The sequence below is a fragment of the Nyctibius grandis genome, chromosome 3 (genome assembly GCF_013368605.1).
Source record: "Nyctibius grandis isolate bNycGra1 chromosome 3, bNycGra1.pri, whole genome shotgun sequence".
Classification (NCBI taxonomy): Eukaryota; Metazoa; Chordata; class Aves; order Nyctibiiformes; family Nyctibiidae; genus Nyctibius; species Nyctibius grandis.
This window is the reverse complement of record NC_090660.1, coordinates 53,018,443-53,037,823: the sequence shown is the minus strand read 5'-3', so window position 1 is coordinate 53,037,823 and position 19,381 is coordinate 53,018,443. Positions and strand designations below refer to the sequence as shown.

General features: G+C 41.1%; 1 protein-coding gene across 2 annotated transcripts in view; it reads right to left on the bottom strand.

Annotated features, from left to right (window-relative positions):
* Nucleotides 1–5,550: 5,550 nt before the first annotated feature.
* Nucleotides 5,551–19,381, bottom strand: part of SPIRE1 (spire type actin nucleation factor 1) — a 69,445-nt gene continuing 55,614 nt past the window's right edge. For both annotated transcript variants that reach the window (XM_068396164.1, XM_068396165.1), the window contains 7 exons: nucleotides 16,431–16,521; nucleotides 15,400–15,542; nucleotides 9,128–9,265; nucleotides 7,561–7,631; nucleotides 6,804–6,831; nucleotides 6,579–6,715; nucleotides 5,551–5,946 (listed from right to left, as the gene is read on the bottom strand). In XM_068396164.1, coding sequence (XP_068252265.1) covers nucleotides 5,694–5,946; nucleotides 6,579–6,715; nucleotides 6,804–6,831; nucleotides 7,561–7,631; nucleotides 9,128–9,265; nucleotides 15,400–15,542; nucleotides 16,431–16,521 — 861 coding nt within the window. In that variant the 3' untranslated portion in view covers nucleotides 5,551–5,693. The remainder of the gene's footprint in view (nucleotides 5,947–6,578; nucleotides 6,716–6,803; nucleotides 6,832–7,560; nucleotides 7,632–9,127; nucleotides 9,266–15,399; nucleotides 15,543–16,430; nucleotides 16,522–19,381) is intronic.

Genomic DNA, 19,381 nt, shown 5'->3' with positions numbered 1-19,381 from the left:
CACAGTTAAGCACTGACCTGACCCTGGTTAGAGAAACGCAGGCAGGATCTGTAGCTTAATGTAAACGCTGCAATGGCATGGGAGGCACCCAGAATGGATTTGTTCCTACTGGATGCTCACCTTTCTGCACTTGCAGGGTTTTTTTAAATCAAATGGGTTAATAATCAAACAGGTCTTTTCCAGCTGTGACTGTACATTAAGTAGCCTGGCACCTCAAAAGACTATCATCTGCTTAAAAATGTAATTTTTTATTAGCTGCAGAAGGGTCTATGCCAAACGGCTTCCTCTAGAACTGTTCTACAAAAACTGTCTCAGCGACTTTTGCAGACTGCAGCAGCTGCTGTTGTTACGTCAGGACGCAGAGCCCAGGCTACCTGCGTGTCTGACACTCAGCTCAGCCAGGCGCTGCAAAACAGCCCGACCAGGCGAGAAACGGAAAAGTTACTGAATTGCCGTTTAGTGCAAATAAACAAGCAAAGCTACCACCACGTAAAATTTGCTGTGTCCATTTGATAACTGTTTAGCTCCATCTCCTGATTACGCCCTATGACATTGGTTGAGTGCAGACCACCGCAGTAAAATTCATTCACAAATCTTTGCTTGTCAAAGCCTTGTAAAGTTTCAACTATGTGGAATTCGGTGCACCTGGAAGTGGTGCCAATTGCTTTTAAGTACCGAAAGCTGATGGAAACTTGCAGTGTGGGATTCTCTGACACTGAGCACTCATCTCTCTATCAGCAGCTCTCAAAATTCTTTAAAGAGTTTGTTTAAGACCACTTTGTAGTCCCGGTTTTTGCAGACAGGAACCCCGGGCCACAGAAAGGCTCACGGCTTGTGCCAGGTAAACTGAGCAACAAGAGCAGCTCCCGGATTTTTCAATGTCAAGCCAAGAACGCAGGGAGGGCCCTGGGCTCCCTCTGCTCTGGGCTGCTGAAGCTTGTACACGGTAGCTGGCAGCAGCTCTCCCAGCGGGAGGGGACTGCGGCGCTGAACTCGATCGAGCTGCTGTGAGGACAACACTCATGAACTTACGCTTCCGTGTCAGGAAACGGGTTCTGTGTCTGTGCATCACGTCAGACTGAGCTAATGCCCTTCTCTGCTTGTTCTACCAGGAAGTTCTGGTGAACAGTAATTCCAGGTATGCAAAAAACTCTGAAACACAGTAGTAAAAATCAGACAAACAACAAAACAGATCTTTATAGCTGGAATCAATATTCATAGATGTTCTCAGATTGACCTTAAGATACATACAAAAGAAGAAGAAATAAACCAGAGCAGCTCCAAGTTATTGACACGGAAATACTATAAAATTTTAGGGTAACATTAACATAATCCCTATGCTGTAGCACCAGAGCGTACAGTCGCAGCACCTCTCCCTCATGCCTGTGTGCTGTCACTGTTTCACAGATGAGATTGAGCTCATAAGAAAGACATTCCTAAAAGATGGACAGAGCTGCTGGATGAGGTAAAGCATGAAGGCAGCAATCAGGAGCCTAAAGTTGGAGCTAAGTTAGTTTTAACCTATACAGCATGCAGCCAGTAACTACCCATGGAAGCTGATGCTGAACTTGCCTGGGGAAAAAGGGGAGCTTGCAAGAGAAGAGAGAACAACATAACAATTGTGATAAAAATGTTCTCTCCACTTCTGGTTTAAAACCTAAAAACAATCAATCAAAAACCTCTCCAAAAGGCTGCCAGCACTTCTCTCCCGATGACGAGGGATGGAGATTTTTCCAAAGCCTGTGCTCCAGGCAGGACAAGCGCGCCCTCAGCTACAGACCGGCAGTACTGGAAGCAGCGACACGCTGGTAATGGGGAGTTGGCTGGGAGCGATCGCTACGTGCTCATCGCGTCACTGGGGTTACACAAGCAGTTTTATTGCTATTCTAAGAGTGCTTTGACATGTTTCCATCCCTTCATGCAGCTCAGCCAGTGTTCAGCTGTTATTCAATCAATTTCTTTAACAATTCTTTGCCAAAAGAAATGTTTGATTGCTCTATAAAAGCATGAAAAAGGAGAGAACCTCTACATCTGCTTCCACATGAATAATTAGCACAGACAAAGGCTATAATGGAAAGGCATTTTATTTTTGCCAGGTAACACCCCTCCCTGTATAAAGTAAAAGTAATGGGGAAGGGGGAAAAACCAAGAAACCCCCAAAGCAATATCGTCACCATGAACAGGTTTCAGACAAGTAAGAGCTGCAGCAAAGCCCGCTCACTTCCTCCATCGCTGCCGTGAGGCAGAGCTGGTTCTGAATTCTCCACAACTAGGTTCACACAGAAAACAAGACCGATGCTGCCAGTGGCATTTTTAACTCCTTGGGTCTCCTGTGATATATTTAAACAGACCTTGGGCATATTAATAAAGCTAAAAAAAATTAAAATATTTTTAAAATTCATGGAACGGAGCTCACTGTGCTAGTCCCACATCCTTTTCAGCAGTAATTCACTCTAAAATGCCCACGGAGTGCAAACTGTATTAGGGGGCTGAAAGCATTAACTCTAATAAAGATAATAGCCAACACACATATAAATAAGACTCATTTCCTTTTTAAAACATCACGGGAAAGTCAATTCCCATTGCATGATTGATGGAGACTTCCTAAATATTAATAAATATATTACACATATTTACAAGCTTCTGATTTCATCCTCTGACACTGATGTGAAGTTCAGACCGTAAACAGGAGATGCTGGGCAGCACCGCGGGGTACACAGGCAAACGGCTGCAGTGGGTTTGGGATAACTCACTAACGCAAGCAGCGAGACGGAAAGCTAAAAATAGCCCCCTCCGCAGAGAGCCAGGCAGCCAGAGCTGCGCTCCTGACAGACCAACCCGCTGCTTTTTTTTTTTTTTTTCAGAATGAAATGGCAGGATAATGCAGAGCAACCGTGGCAGAGAGGAAGGGATGGGAGCGAAGGGATGGGAAGGAAGGGGGCAGGCAGCCCTCCGCACCGCATTTTTGTGGAGCTTGCCGCAACGTGTGTCAGCAACCCGGAGGGTTTTATCCAGGGAAAAAGGGAGGTGTCCGTGCCTTGCCCCACGGCAGCTCTGCATGAGCAACATGGGGCAGTTGGTACAACCACCACGTTGTTGTTCGGTGTTCACGCCCTGCCCTGTGCAGCAGAGCCCGGCTCGAGCCAAGGGCTGCTGGGCAACCCAGGAGGGCAAAGCCAGACTTCAGGCTCTGCCGCTTTCCCAGAGCCACCCCAGACACTGCTATGGCGGAGGTGGGGCACAGGCATGCCGGGGGGACTCATCTTCCTTTGCACACTCAGGATTTACTTAGTCCTTGATCCCACCTGCTCTGCAATGTCCTACATCCCTCTCAAAGGGGAAAATAAATGTGCTGGATACCCCACACCTCAGGGGCTTGAGGATGCCAGGGAAGAGGACTGTGAGCAGAGGATTGAGCAATTGTAACGTGTGGCTGGGGCATTTCCAGGAGAAAATGAGAACAACAACAGGAGAGATTCAAAGTGAGATTCCAGCATTTCTTTCAGTCTAGTTTTCCTGACGCACTGTGCAGCAAACACACAGCCTGGTTTTGGCACAGAAACAAGAAAAAGTGCTGATGTGACTGAGATCAGGCGACCCTTCCAGCAATGGCAGACCTTTCAAATCAGTCTGCCCGTGCTGCTCACCTCACGCAATCCTACATCCTTATCTCACGCCAGTACTCCAGGTGCTCTAACGTGCACATTTCCAGAGGTATCCCAAGGAGAGGGCCACGACAGCTGACCTTACATGGGACAGCTAAGAGGGAGAGTTAGCCTTGAGCCCTGCTTTTCCTATTTGCATTGGTTCAGAAAAAAATTTAAAACGTTATTTCAATAAGCACTGCATATGCAAAAATTCTCATTTTCCAAGGTGGCATTCAAAAAAAAATAAGGATGGATGAGTCCCTGGGAAGGTTTAAGCAGCCTTTTGCATGTGCTTTTCAAATCAACTTAAAAGAGATGAGTGGCTGCTCTGAAGGCTGCAATGTAACATGCAAATACACTTTGAAGGGGAAGTCTTGTTTCCCTGGGCAGCAGCAGGCAGCCCGCAGTGGGACCGGAGCCCAGCTACCGCAGGGGAGCCAGTCAGCCCTTGGTGCCCCCCACAGCCTCCGCACCGTGCCCCACCAGGGCCGGCAGGGCTGTCTGCCTTCTCTTGGGCTCTTCAATGCACGAGATTTGGACAGGAGAATCTGTTTGGATGAAAACATCTTTGAAATCCTGTTACGGAAATCCAGTCCCAGCTACTTTGGAGCAGTTCTGAGGTATCATTAATCCAAAGTATAGAAATGTTAATAAATAGATCTGAAACTTTCTGCTATGTCACTCTATAATACACTGCTATATAGATATTAAATATGCCTCAGGGTATTAAAAAAAATCTATGAAAAAGTTACAGTAGTTGATTTTCAAGTATTAATAACTTGGCTATGTTAGGTTGTTTTTAAATAGCGACATGATCTGGCCCCAAATTATTGACTAAACTCTGGCTATACCTGAATTTAAAAAAAAAAAAGTATTTTGAATATAAAAAAAAGTGCAAAAAAGCATGAGATGTCAGTTAACATTGTAACATTGTTGGAACTTCTAAACAACTAGTCTAGCACTCTTTCCTGAGTGAATTAAAAAGGGAGAAAGAATGAAAAAAGATGAAAGAAAAGAAAAAGAGAGATTGCTCTCAATCTGAGACAACACCGTCCCAAATTTCAGCAGAACACCAATTTTTACAGCCAAGTTATAAACCCCAGAAAAAATGGGGTTATGAGTGGATATGCTGTCAGCCATAACTATAGCGGTATTTGTGTGCTCCATTATAATACAAATGTACACCTTACCCACCATTTTCTCTGAGTAACCATAAGAACAGCTTTACAGGTATTCAGTTAAAATTAGAAGCCTCCCTTATTTCCCATCCTCCCCATGAACTGTACAACTCTGGCTACTACTAAAATTCACTGCTACTAGTAGTCATCATCATACATTCAAGATAGAAAGTAAACTACTAAAACCTGCTCAGGAGACACTTAGAAGTGCACTAAGGCTTAAAAAGTACAGCAGCTCAGGGGAATGGTCAACCACAGAGGCAAAGAGCTTCGTCGCGTATTTTGCCCTAGGCCACAGACACTGTAGAGTCCCCTGCTGAACCCTGATCTCAGAGCAACCGAAACAGTTCCAAGAATGATGGTTTTGACCACAGCCGCTCACACGTGGTGCCTAGTGTGCAATACGACCCTTCGTGGTTTCAACTGGGACGTGAGCATTCCAAGGGTGGTAATGCCAGTATGACTTACTGTTTGCTACTGTGCTAACACTGACACTTTGTTAGGTTTGGTTCTCCATTAAACATACGTTTTCAGCTCATCTCCTGAAAAATGATTCAAAGCATGGTCAAAAAAAGATTGAAAGCAAGAAAAGGCTTTCTAGTTTCAACTCACACATACAAAAGAGGCAACAATTTCAAACTATTGATTTTCTTCCAGTGCGAGCAGCTGACCCATTGCGTATCATTCTGCACAGATCTAAACCTAGCATTCTGCATCCCTGGGAACCATTGGAGTAGGAAATCCTGTGATCTAATGCAAATTCAAGCCAGTCAAGTGAAACGAAGCAACAGAATGATAATCCAGTTTTGTGACCTTGCTTATGGATGATGACCTCATGAAGACAAAAGCAAACAAAAAGGCACAAGGCTCAGATCTCATTGATAGTCCTTTCAGAGGGGCTGTATTCAGAGGTTCCCGGTGATGACATGTAGAAGGACTGCGTTTTCCTTTTTAACCTGGCTCGCTTGTTGGCCAGAGATAGGCTGCGCCGGCTTGAATTGATGATTTCTGAAATAAACTTCTTGCAGTCCACGCACACCTCCATCGTGCTCCAGTCCTCCATTAATTCTTTGGGAAACTCTTCATGTGACTTATCCACAGATTTGGACCTTGAGGTCAACCTGAAAGGCAAAAGAGGAGGACCTGTCACATTATTTAGCAGCGTGGCAGTGGGCCCCAAGGGACGCCTTCAGGAAACAGCACATCAGAACAGTCTTGATTCAAATCTTCCTTTCTCCTGTCCCAAAAATGACACCAGGAGACCAGACACTGGAAAAGACAGCTTCTGCCTGGTTCAGCAAGATATCAAGGTCACTAACTGAGGGGACGTGTAACATTTATGTTGACAGAAACAACCTTACTAATAACTATAGATGGTAGATAACTTGATAATGTCAAAGTGAAAAAAAAATTGTGAAAATTAGAATAAATTAGGAAAAAAAGAGATCTGTGCAACACTCATTGAATTCCCATTCAGTGAGGGATTCTAGCCTGTGAGATTTATCTTTGGAGAGTCTCTTCACACCAGCAAAAGACATGCACGTTTAAGACACGCTATTGGTATTGCTGTTTCTTTAAATCAAAGCAATGAGTGGAAGAGACATGGATTTTCAGGCTTCAGAAATGTTACTACAAGCATTAGAAACACTGACAACTACAAAACAGGTAGACAGTAATTAATGATTCATAACTCAAGAGGAAACATTTAGGAAGCATTTCCAATAGACACACGTGAGTTAGGGTTGTTTCTCACCTGGACATGCTCCGCAGTGATCGGTGGTGACTAGTAGAGGGCTTCTCTGGCCTCATAAAGCTTTCTCCTCTTTGCAAGGTTGAAGGTCCCAGTGAGAAGATGGGGAGAGTAGAATATGGCTTTGACGGCAACCGCATCTGTTGAGAATAGCGGAAGGAACATGCAGCATCATTACAAAGATTTCAGCTTTTTAGAAAGGGTCTAACCATAAGTTTATTTACTTACTTTTTTGCAACACTGTGAGCATACAGGCCTGTGTAAGAAAGCAAGAGCATGAATCATTTCATTGGGCAAAATTGCATCTAAATCAAGAATAAGGAATAAATGTTTTCAGAAGTTAGAATCCCCCCCATCCCCCTCCCCCTTAAACAAATGTTTTTATTTTTAAAACTTCTTCAGTGTAATAACTTCAATCAGAACATGAAGTCAAAAGCAAGGAGAAATGCTAAACAAGAACTACAGCTAAATTAAACAACAACAACAACAACAACAAGAAATAGCTGATTCTCGCCTAAAGAAACCTCCTTTGGTAAGTGGCACAATAAATCAGTGATTCCATAGATCTCCACACTTAACGTCTCACTGTTCAACTTACAACTTGTCATTTTGCCTGCAAATGATTCCTTTCCCCTTCTCCCCCACCAATACTCCAAAAATGATCCAAAAGGTAAATTGCCTTGAAATGTCTTCCCCAACAATAGAGATTAGAGAACTGTTGACTGGAGAGTCTGAATAAATTCCATCTCACTCTCCCATGAAGATAAAAGTGTTTTTCTCACTTTAGCCTAGTGTTTCAGTCCAAGGAAGCAATTCTGTCATTTAGGAAGGAACTGGTTTTGTATATTTTTTTTAAATATCGACTGTTACAGAAATAAAAACAATCAACAGTATGCAGCGGAAACATTTGGGTGTTTCTAATGTATAAATCTGTATTTTTCACTCTGAAACGATACTCATTTATTAACAGATATTAAATATTTACCTCTTACAGAACTGACAAGTGTAAGACCAGGTAAAAAAAGAAAACCTTCTTGTTCGACAGCAAAAGCAGAGCTAAAAGAAGAACAGAGGAGTCCACAATGTTAGGCACAGTAATGACTTCATCTATCAGTTGCCATCAGCGAGACCAAAGTTGCAGTACTACATCCAGTTCCAAGGCCCATACTTCTAAGATGATATTGAAAAGAATGGTGCAGAACTGTATCTTCATATATTTGGAAATACTTCTAAAGTCTTTTACTTAAATTAAATACTTGGCAGTTAATGATTAACTTATTTTTACTCCTTCCTCGCGGGTGTTCATATTATTACTATACGAAAAAAGCAACAGGAAAGTAAGAGTAACAGCACTAAGGAAAACTGAAGAACACAAAATCAAATGGACATAAATTCAGCCATGAATAAATTTAGGCTGGAAATTGTTCCTAACCATCTGGGTCAGGTTCTGGGACACAAAGTTTTTGCCTGTGATAACATTTGATGATTTTCTTTCAATCCTACATTATTGGAAACTAGAGGAGGTGCAAGAGCGAGCTATTGTAACAGTCTTACTTGAGGAAAACCCGCTTTATAGTGGGATAATAAATCCCATCTGTTCAGTTTATTCAACGGAGGTAGGGATGACAGCTTAAGAACATTTCTATGAAGGGAAGGCATTGAACAATGACAAATTTTGCAGTGAAACAAAAGATGGCATATGAAGATCCAAAGACTCAGGTGAGGCTATATAAATATGGTTAGAAATAAAAGTGAACAATTTCAATAGTGGGGTAAATTAATTAAAGCATCAACTTACTCGGAGATTTTATAAAAGCTCATTACTAAGTTTTATATATCATGATGATAGGCAACAGCTGAATCTAATGAATGACATTTAAGATTCTTGTTCCTCTGCCGTAAATGTATTAAATCTGCATAACAGACACAGGTAGGCCTATAGGCAAAATACATTGTGAAGTCAAGATACACTTGTTGGAGGTGTTCAAGAAGCACAAGTCAAAAGTGGGAGAAAAGGACACTGCTTCTGCTGGTAAATACCAATTCCCAATCTGCAGTTTACAGAAAAAAATGTGTTAGTTAATGGGTTCTCTAATATTAAACCTTCTTCTGGCGTCACATGTTTGACTTCTCTGAAGGCTTTCATTCCTTCTTTGCTTAATAGTGAGGATTCATATGAAAAACCTGTTGTAATTTCCTACTGCTAGCTGTAATTCTATTTTCTGGAACAAAAATGCCAAGCAATACTGCAGAAAGCATGGGGATAGAAACCACTTCAGTCAATGAAGTTTAAAACGTACACATACAGATACGCTCTGATAACTGCAAACGCTACTGCATTTTTATAGTCAACCTGAACAAATAAGGTATTTCCATGAAAAATTTTGATGTTTCTGCACATAATTCAAGGAAGCTGACCCATATGTTATACATTTGGGGGGCGTTTGGTGGATATTCCTTCTTTTTCTCCAATACAGGGTAAGAAACAAATGGGAGGCTTTGCGACTGGCCTCCCTTAATAAGCCTCGGAGCCTCCACAGACTCAGCCCTACCTTTCCTTTCTTGAGAGCAGTGTAGACATCTTTATATTGCTGGTACTTTTCCAGCTCTGCCTTCACCAGCACCTGACGGATGTGCATGACTTCCTCCACTGTCAGAGCCAGACATTCCACCGGGTAGCAGAACTCCTCCTGGAAACCAAAAAAACCCGTATTATTTCAAAGCCAAATGGCTTCTTCCAGACTTCAACCTAGACAACCAGCCACCTGGTTAGTAACTCCAGAAATAGAGGGCTTCTCCCTTCAAACTGGAGTAGCACTGGCTCATTCATGGGCATCACATGAGTTTCAAACCATCGGAGACTGCGTAAGTGTGATCTAAATGGTCTAATGTTCAGCCTTCACAACAATAACAGTTTTCTTCATCTTTCCTCCTTAAACCACTTGACTCTTCTCTGCATTTGCCTTTTACTATAAAGATTTGTTTCAAACCAATCAACGTTCAGGTTTATAATTTGAAAGGGAAAAGGTAATTTGACTGATGGTATTACTATTAAGTACATTGTTTGAAGACACACAATTTCTCTGAGACTTTGTGGTGCCCAGAGTGGCCAAGGAAAGTTGTTAGTAGCCCATTCTAGCAGAAATTTTTATTCAGTGGTACCACATCTTGGTGCTCACATGATCAGAATCCCACCAAGACTACAAAAAGTGATGTCAGTTCAGGCAGAAAAGTTCTCCTTTCTGCCCCACGAAAATAACAGCAGCAATTTAAGCTTTATAGAATAATCTTCAAATATGAAGCAGGAGAACTGGTTACCCAGTGTTACATTGTTAATGGCAGAGACTCAAATAGACACTAACACCACAACTTCCCACTTAAAAAATAATTGTGCCTGTTCTGTATGACAGCACTTAGGAGAATATTGAGTAGAGAACTCCTGAATTTGGTACCAGAGAATAAAAAGCACCAACCCAATTTGTAATCCAGCCCTGTAGTTGATTATACATTTCCAACAGAAAGACAGAAACCTCTGTGGGAACTCCCAAAGCTTTATGCTCAGTGAACCTTTTCAGTCAGCCCAGAGGGGCTACTGCGCGGTCATGACAATGACATGTAATGCTCTCTGAATAAATAAAGGAAATTTCTCCTGAAAATACAAAGACAAGGCTGACAGTTTGGAGATCTCGTTTACAAATTGAAGTGATGAATCGGATTAGCGGTGAAATGCTCCATTTCCATGTACTCAGAGGTCTGTTCTGTCTTTCCATTAGATTAAAAAGAAAATCTTGCTACGTTGCAGACCTGGCAAACATTAGCATTTAGGAACCACCACATTTTTAAAAACTGTTGTCTTACCTATCTAGAAAGGGAACACAAAGAAACTTCACTCTGTTTAAGGTACCCCACAAAAGACTAGAATTGAGTTAACTTTGTTAGATTTGCCAGCTAAAACTTTGGGGTATAGAATCCCTAGTTTTCTGGAAAGAACAAACTATGTCAAAAGCAACTGCAATTTCCTCTGAGGTGTAAAACTGCACAGCCAAAACAAAACTTTTGTTCCTTATAAGCAACTTTACAGCTAACCGGCAGCTCTCAACATTTCATTCTGGGTTCTTCCCATAGCAACTGCCTCGCTACGGAGAAAGCACGGCTGAAGGCTGGGGCGAGATGGGAGAGGAAGTGGGTGGGAAAGTGTGATGCACACAATGCCAGCGAAACCCTCGGTTCTGCATCGTGGGAGACTGAGAGAAACTGTCCGAGGTGAATGAGGCTGACTGAATGCTTGTAATCAATCAGAGCTTTAAGTCCTTTAGAAATACATTTCTTACTTGCAGCTCTTCCTTCCCCCTCATGAACGCCCATTCCTTTAATTTATAGAATGATGACGTCAGGGAATATCGCTCCTTTGAAGAAAGTCTGCGGCTCTGGTATAGGTGTAGAGCAGGTACTAGGGGGATAGTGTGGGCCTGTTGTTGTACCAATCGAATATTATCATCTCTAGAGCAAATAGAAATAGCTAGCAGGCAAGAGGGGAAACATAGAAAATGTTCACATGTTTAAATGCTAATGTTTTAATTCCAGAGGTTACACAAGGACAACAAAATGTTAATGCAACATTAAATGAAAGATAAATATTATGCTGATTTCAGAAAACAGCTTGTTGGTTTTTTTTTTTCCCCTTTTGGAATAGAAATAAGTACACAAGAAAATCTCTTGTTTCAACACTAGCTCTAAAACATTGAAATTAATTAAAATTATGCTAAGCACCGACTAAACTTCATTAAAAAATGATGCTTTGGAGTTATTGCTCAAAATTCCAACAATAATCTGCCCCCAAAATAGGCAGCTCCAAGTGAGAGAACTTCAGCTCTCTGCAACACTTGCATACAACAGAACATACTAAAGACAAAATGCGGTTCAAATGGTCTCGATTTTCTGAAATTGCACTCAATACTCATTTTAATATCAAAGACAGGTCAGTATTCTTATTTTTAAAGGGGAAAAAAATCTTGCCTAAAAATACTATTTTGAACTTGGAATTTTCCATGATCCTCATGAGAATTGGCTTAACACTGACTGTGCAATCATCTCATATACACCGTGATAGCTTAAGGTGTATACATGTAAATTTTTACTCAGGAAAAGCAGGTACTAAGTATTACATACCCATAATGTGAAATAAAGTGCTCTGTAGATCATTCTCAGCATACACACACCTAATAGGTCCTTATGACTAACACATTTTTACACTAATATATTCTTTGTAAAACTTCTCATTAAAGGATGTCACTAGGTATTCAAAGGAGCTGCACTAGTAAACTGCAATACGAACAAGTGCCAGATTGGCCTCTAAATTCTGCAATTCACAATTAGTCAAGCACTCTAAACTCTTGTTGCTTTTGCAGACTAAAAGCTTCTAAAAAGTCAGCTGGATATCTTGACCATTAACTCTCCTGCAACAAGTTTCACACTTTCACTTATGGGTTGGGACAAGTAAAAGAAGGAAAAAATTAAATTATTCATGTTCAATTCTACATAGGGGTAAATGAATTAGTTTTTCTTTTCAGTGGATTTGCCTTCCCTGGTACATCACTATTAGTTATTCTGCAAGTTCTGATACGTAAGTGTGCTGAGGACCAAAACAATATGTAAGTTTTCAAGTAAAACAGATTGCAAATGCCCTTCCGTTCTACATAGTATATCTTGGTAAAAACATAAAACCTTATTCTTTTCAACATAGTCCAAGGATCACAATAGTTTTGCTGTATTTTTGCTGCAGGATCTTCATGTGCTGTAACATATAAGGTCTGTGCCATTGATAATCTTGTGATGTTGCATTTTTAGTTTGCTGTCCTTTCAGAACTGATTTCTTTTCCCCGTGAGGTGATTGAAGACACACAAGTATCCTACACACACTGAAATCAATGTCAATCAGGTGCAATGTCCCAGCCTAAGCTTTAATTCTTGCCACAGCTTAGGAAGTGCTCCCCTAGGAGGGAACATGCTGGTGAAGGTGATTTCCAAAGCCAGCAAAAAGAGGCAAACCTTTGCGGGCTTCCACCTGCTGGCAAAAGCTCTCTCACAGAGACAGTACATAGCCCCTGCCACCCCACACATGGCTGCTTCCACGGGATGAGAGCTGAGCAGAGAAGCTGCTTGCATAGTTGAAAAAAGTGGTCTGAAAGTCATCCTTGGAAATAAACTGGTTATCCTAGGAACCTGAACAATAGATAGGAAGCAGAAAAGCAAATGCTGTGTAGAAATGAAACCATTAGCTTTGGTCCTCTGGGTCATGAAAAAAATAATGATAATAATAATAATAATTTAAAAAGCAAACAAACTACAAAGGCATCCATATGTACATCTCAGGACAGTGGCTTCATCTCACTGATTAGGCACCAAGTCATCTCACTACAGCAAGCACATCACCAGGGCTGACCCCCCCCAAGATCACTGAGCTGCCCTGCCTTTCCACGTAGCACTGGTAGGGTGACATATCAAAAGGACTGTGTTTGGCATTTTCCCAAGTTTGTTTCCCCTCCCCACCTACTCAGGTCTAACTCCCTCTGTCTGATGAGATGCCAGTTCGCAAAACCGTCGTTAGTATGCAAGACAGACCAGACTCTTGCTAATCCTGCTAAGAGACTGTAGCAAACTCCTGCCTGTTTTCACTGGCATTGAGGGCTATTTATTGACGAGGCCTCTTTCACCTTGGAGAGGAACTGCCGTCACAGGAGCAGGTGATAAGAAATGAAACTCCATCAATCCTGGAGGAAGGGATGAAGAAGTGTGAAGTCAAATAAAAAGTAAATAATATTCTGCACTTATTGAGAAGTGTTCACTCCGGGAACAGCAATGTTACATATGCAGCATCTGGTGCAGCTACTGAAAGAAGCTGGCATCCCTCTGGGGAAGGAAAGACTTGCAGTAAGCCGAAGCGTGGTACTGGGCCAGTGCCAGCATATCAGAAATCATCTACCAAAACGAAAAACAAAAGTATTGTGGGAGTTGTCTGTCTCACCCTAGAGGGCACTATTGCCAAGTTAAAGAATTAGCTCTCTAGGCATCAAAGAAAATAGGTCCTTATTAACAGAACATAGTTTCACTACTGATTTTCCTTCTTTCCCCCTTCATAGCCAAAACCAAGCTAGGTCACAGTTCTCTAAAGATTAAAAAAAAAAAACACAAAAAAACCCCCAAGCACAAAGAAACAAACCTTTCCCATGTGTTCTCACATTAGCCTGACTTATGTAACGTTCATTTAGCATTTTTAAGTGGAATAATTGAATTAGTTTTTCTGCAATGGTTTTATTTTGTATATATTTTTATAGGCATATGTCAGTGAACAGACTGACAGATGGAAAATACGTATGTGGTCAAAAAGGTCCTGCTAAGATCTTGGTTGACCTATCTAAAATAAAGGCCTCATACATGAGATTTTTAAGCTGCATGATCCCCTCAAACACATATGAGATCAATATTACGATGTAACATATTTAGATACACTAAAAATGAGATGGAGCAAATGCCTCAGTATAACATATGATTTTTCCCCTCCTCCCTTTAAACAATAGGTCTGTGAATGACTCTGGGCCTATCAAAAAATAAACCTTGTGCTTCCACATATAGGGAGTGCAGCAGGTGATGACAGGGCAATCCATTTTACATGATAGTGTCTTCAAACGCTCGCTGAAGGAACCCTCCAGCCTGGTTCTGGTGCAATACGTTCTGCTCCAAGTTCACTTTGGCAGAAGAAGTCTACTTGTGTTGTGTGCTTATCAACATGCTACTACCTGACCTCACCTAGAATGAGAAACTACATTCTACCTGGAAGGATATAATAAACAAAATCCAGCAGACCCTCTGAAAAGAAGAGGAGGAAGCATGTTGTGGGAATATTTGGAGATTATTTTCTTGTTACTGTTCAACTTCATCATCCAGTAGATTTGGATCCTGGTGACCATCTCCTGGGCCAACAAAAACACCCTTCAAAGCCCATTAATACCACTGCACTACAAGATGGGGCAAGTGAATATTCCCTTCCTTTCAAAACTAGTATGTGTTTATTGATTTCTCTATTCACCAGCACCTCATGGGGCATACTTCAAAATCCTGCTGGTAGGAAAAGAGACAAGGAACATACCCTGCATGAAATTACAAAGCACTAATCGGTTAGTCAGCATAAAAGAACCAGAATTTCATACCCTTTTATACTCTGTTGGAAAACAGTTCTCAATTAAAGCTAATTGATCAAATGTACTGTACTTTCTTTTCAAGCAGTAATACAGGTTTTTGCCTCAGTAACTTCAACACAGCAACATAGACAAACCTTGATTTGGATTACTGAAAGAGCTTTCATATGTATAAACATTACCACACAAGTTCTTAAGGTGGGAAGAAAAGAAACCATTCCATTCATTCAGCCATTAACTAAAATACTTCCAACAACTAAAAAATTCCCCCAAATCCCAAAATAGATCCACTGCTTTGGAATTGTCTCTATTCAAATGGAAAATCAGTAGGGTGAAGTTTGTATGTTTTGGTAACATTCTGAAATAAAATCAAGACACGTGGCTTTACCCAGAGTCCTAATCAAAGTGCAAATGTTTTCTGAGGCACCTGTACCTGGGATTTTTGGATAAATATGCTAGAGAGACAAAGTTCAAATCTTGATTTCAAAACGTCTTTAGTAGTCAAGGGCTGTTTCTGAATTGAGGAGTTTTCTTTGAGTCAAGTTCTAATCACACTGAAGCCAAGTTTTAATTTTCATTATACTCTTAGCATGCCTCTTTTTCTCTCTCCTACCACCCACTCCACTTACAAGTGATCTGGAGCTCTGTTTTGAAGGTGGTAGGAACTGTCTCACATTGGTTGGTGTTTCCTTTTCAATGGAGTGTCGTCTCTGAGGTGGCTGCCGTCTCTCAGGCTGTGGTGTAGATGATATGGGCAAGAACTTTGGAGGCACTAAAGATTCAACCAGTAAAAAAAAATTAGTTCTTGTAAGACAGACTGTTGGATAACATTGCTCAGTACTTAAACCAGCCACTGATTTTTGCTAGAATTACCACTATTGGTGGCTGAAGTTACACAGCCATACTCAGAGCATCTTCAAGACAGATATCACATTCATCACATTCTCCAGATTGAGAGAACAGGAATACTCATAAAAGTAGCAAACACAGGCATGCTATTGCCCAGTTACCATTGTATATAAATTCAGTGTTTCAGGGTATTGGCTTATTTCAGCACTACTTATTTCACCGTCGTGCACAGAAAATACATGCACAGATTACACGTTTCATTACAAAACCTTGCCAGTGAAACTGAAACACTTCGAAACAAATGAAAAATATCGTTACACAGTAAAGTCTACAATAACTGCCTGAAAAAAAGAACAGATCCTCCCCTCTTCCCAGTAAGTACTTATGAGAAATACTGGTGATTGCTATTGTGTCTTCCAAACAAGTATATTCACTACCACATTGACAGAGATGCAGGAAACATTTAAATTGGTCTTAGGTTAGAACGTGTTTCTGCAGCAACAAATTCTTTTATGAGATAAGCATAGCTAAACTACCCCCGTTCACTTCTGACTTCCTCTACAGTTCCACATCAACTTCAGGTATGAAACCTCCTGTTTCACAAAGATATCTGCATATAGCGGAGGCTAATGCCTTCCAATCATTAATCACATTTGACCTATTCAGCAGGTTCTAGGGTTCAGCTTTAGAGATTTATTCCATTAACAACGCTCAGCTTCAGCTTTCTATAAAAGTTTCAGACAAAGCTCACAGAACAGAAGACAACAGAAGTGTGTAAAAGCAGCTACTGGGCTCTCTCATCAAAACTCACTCTTTCTGCTGCTGGTGCCTTCTTGAGAGAGGTCTTCCACTTGTGAGGGGGAGATGCTGCTGCTACTCGCTGATTTGTGCACTGATTCCTCCTGTGTGGCAACAGGAAAAGAAACAGAATTCCTCAGGGATTGTTTTTTCTTCTCTAACTGCTTCTTAGCACAAAGAAATCACAAGCTATCAAAGGTATTTTGCACCATTCAATCATTCAAGGCCCTAGAGGAAGTCCGAGAAAAACAGACTCTACACAGCACTGAGTAAATGGAATTTTCAATGCCCGATTTTTTTTAGAAATTGGAATAAATGGTACATGGTTGGAATTCACTATATTTAACTATCGCATGAAAGAACAAGATCAGAAGAGATGTGCATGAATCCATTGTAAACTGTTAATTTTCCTCATTGTATTCAAGGACTTCTAAGGATCTGCAGCTACAGCACATACGTTAACTCACCTTCACATCCCACACTACCAAGGAATCAGCACTTTGATTTCTCTGGTCTCCATGGGAATGAGAGTCACTCATACAAGTGACTCAGGTAAAGAGAAATTAATCTGATCTCCACTGCACTGTTCTCTAATCCCTAATCCTGGTACGTTTCTCCTTTCTTCTGTATTGAAAAGAAATCTCATTCATTATATAAGCGTGTTTCATCACGACAGCCAAGAGCAATTTCTGCAAGATGAATGAAAATGAAACGGGCTTTGACTAACACCTTTCAGCTACCTAAAGCATTATGCCACCCAAGTTATTAAATCCTTTGCTTTCACCTAAACCCTCTGTCTTCAGCCACCAGATACCAGCAACATACAGATCATCACAAGAGCCTCCCAAAGGAACAGAGCTGAAGGACTGAGTGCGAACGCTCTTTAGCTCTAATGTGAATGCTTTCAACCAAGGAGACTTACATCATTTAAGTTATCAAGACTTACAGATCAAACAAGTGACCTGCTCTAAAATCCAGCAAGTGGCTGAGCTTCTCTCTCGCAGATTTCCTTAGTTAGGTGAATCACAAGCAGGGAAACCTCCACTGGCTGAAAGATTGCCTTCTTTGGTAACAGCAAGTCAGAAAAGCTGGCAGGATCACCTCAGTGAGCACCAGGCATCACAGGACAGAAGCCTCTACAAATTCCCATCAGGTGATCTGTACTTTATGCTCAGTCCAAGGGTATGCATTGTACGTGAGGACAGTATGATGCATACCATTCCCACATTTATGACACAACACAATATTTTGCAAAGGGTCTCAAATCAGCTCAGATCCCAAAACAATACATTCACTTTAACAGATCAAGTGTGACTGCACAAAACAGTTGTGATGGGAAGCTTGTAGGGAAGTTTGAGCAGCACAGTTAGCTACATCAGCTGTTTTACTTCCAGAAACCAGTACAGTTTAGCTACAGAGTCAGCTCAGATAGCTTTGTATATCACTGCTTCATGCCGCATGGTTGCCTTAAAAGACCACTGGAGAACTTGCAAGACAATTGGATGCACTGTTCTTTACAAGGGGTGCAACAGTGTTCACAAGTCTACAGTTAAACATTTAAATTTTGTGCAGGAGAATAACCCCTGTACAAAGGGAACTACTAAACTTTTCACTTTGTAGAAGTCAAATTCTTCTGAGTGGAAGATTACTTTCCCATTGCCAGAGAAGCTAACAAGCTAAGACGAAGAAGTAAGCAAGCTGTCAATTAAAAAAAACATAACCATGGTGTGGTGCTGCTCATTTTTACAAATGAAGAGCAGCCAGGGCTTCAGAGACGGCTTTTTGAAGAGCAGGTGGGAACAGCTGTCTCTGGAGCACAATCCAAGCAATCCTTGTCTCTTGTTCTGTGAGACCCTACCTAGTCCTGAACAAAAATTTTAAGTGCTTCAGTTGTTGGCATCTTATGCTGTGGAGTTTTACAAAAGACTGAATCATGATTCAAGCAACAATCTGTGCACCGAGTTTATTTACAGGGGGAAGAAAATGCATCTGCAACATAGCTCGTCTGGAGGTCCACAGCTCAGCAGTGCAGATACTTGCAGCATGTAATTTAGGGCATAACATAGTCATAATTTAACTCCCAGTGAGTAACACTAAACAGGTTAAGCCCAATTCAAATTGCAGGCAAAGAGGTGGCCCAGTCATTTATGTGCAATCAGGACAACACATACACTCTTCTGTGTGTTACGTACAAAGTAAAAGTCAGAAAAGAAATAAGACATTTTGACAGAGCGATCTTCACTTTCTTCAAATATTCTATGTCCCATCCCCTTTGTCAGCTTGGAAAATTTAACCCAAACTTCTTTCAGTTTGTTTATTTACATTACTTTAGCACTGTTCCTGAGCCCCAACCAGTATTCTGCTGAGCATCTTGTCTTAATTGCTTCACCAGCTACTTCTGTTGACTCAAACCAGTATAGCATCTGTTCTCTGTGACAGCTCGATGTGGCTGATTTATTTTCAATTTATCTTTCGCTGTATCTCCCAGAGCTTATTCTATATGACTTTGCTTGCCTACACAGTATTCCCTAATCAATAGTCACAATCAGACATCTTATTTTTCCCTCCTACAAGAATCACTTCACATTTCCCTTTACAGAATTTTCTTTTATTAACTTCTGCTCATTTTTCCATGTGAAATACCATGCTGTATTGGCTTCAGGATGCACAGAGCTACAAGCTGGGAAGCTGTAAGTTCAAGATCCAACTCTCATTGACAGGTCTTGATATTCCTGCACCCTACCCAGCTTCATTCATATTAACAAAACCTCATATAGTCTCTATTGTAATTTTAAAGACTGCTGAGAGATTTCAGAATGTAAATCTCTTCTGCTTTCAGAAGAAATGCACCAAATTATGCACCCACACAAGCCACCCATAGGATAACCCCTAATACAAAGAGGGTGAACCTTTCACAGATGAAGAGAGTATGCAAAAAGATAAATTTCTCCCCAGCCTCGTATC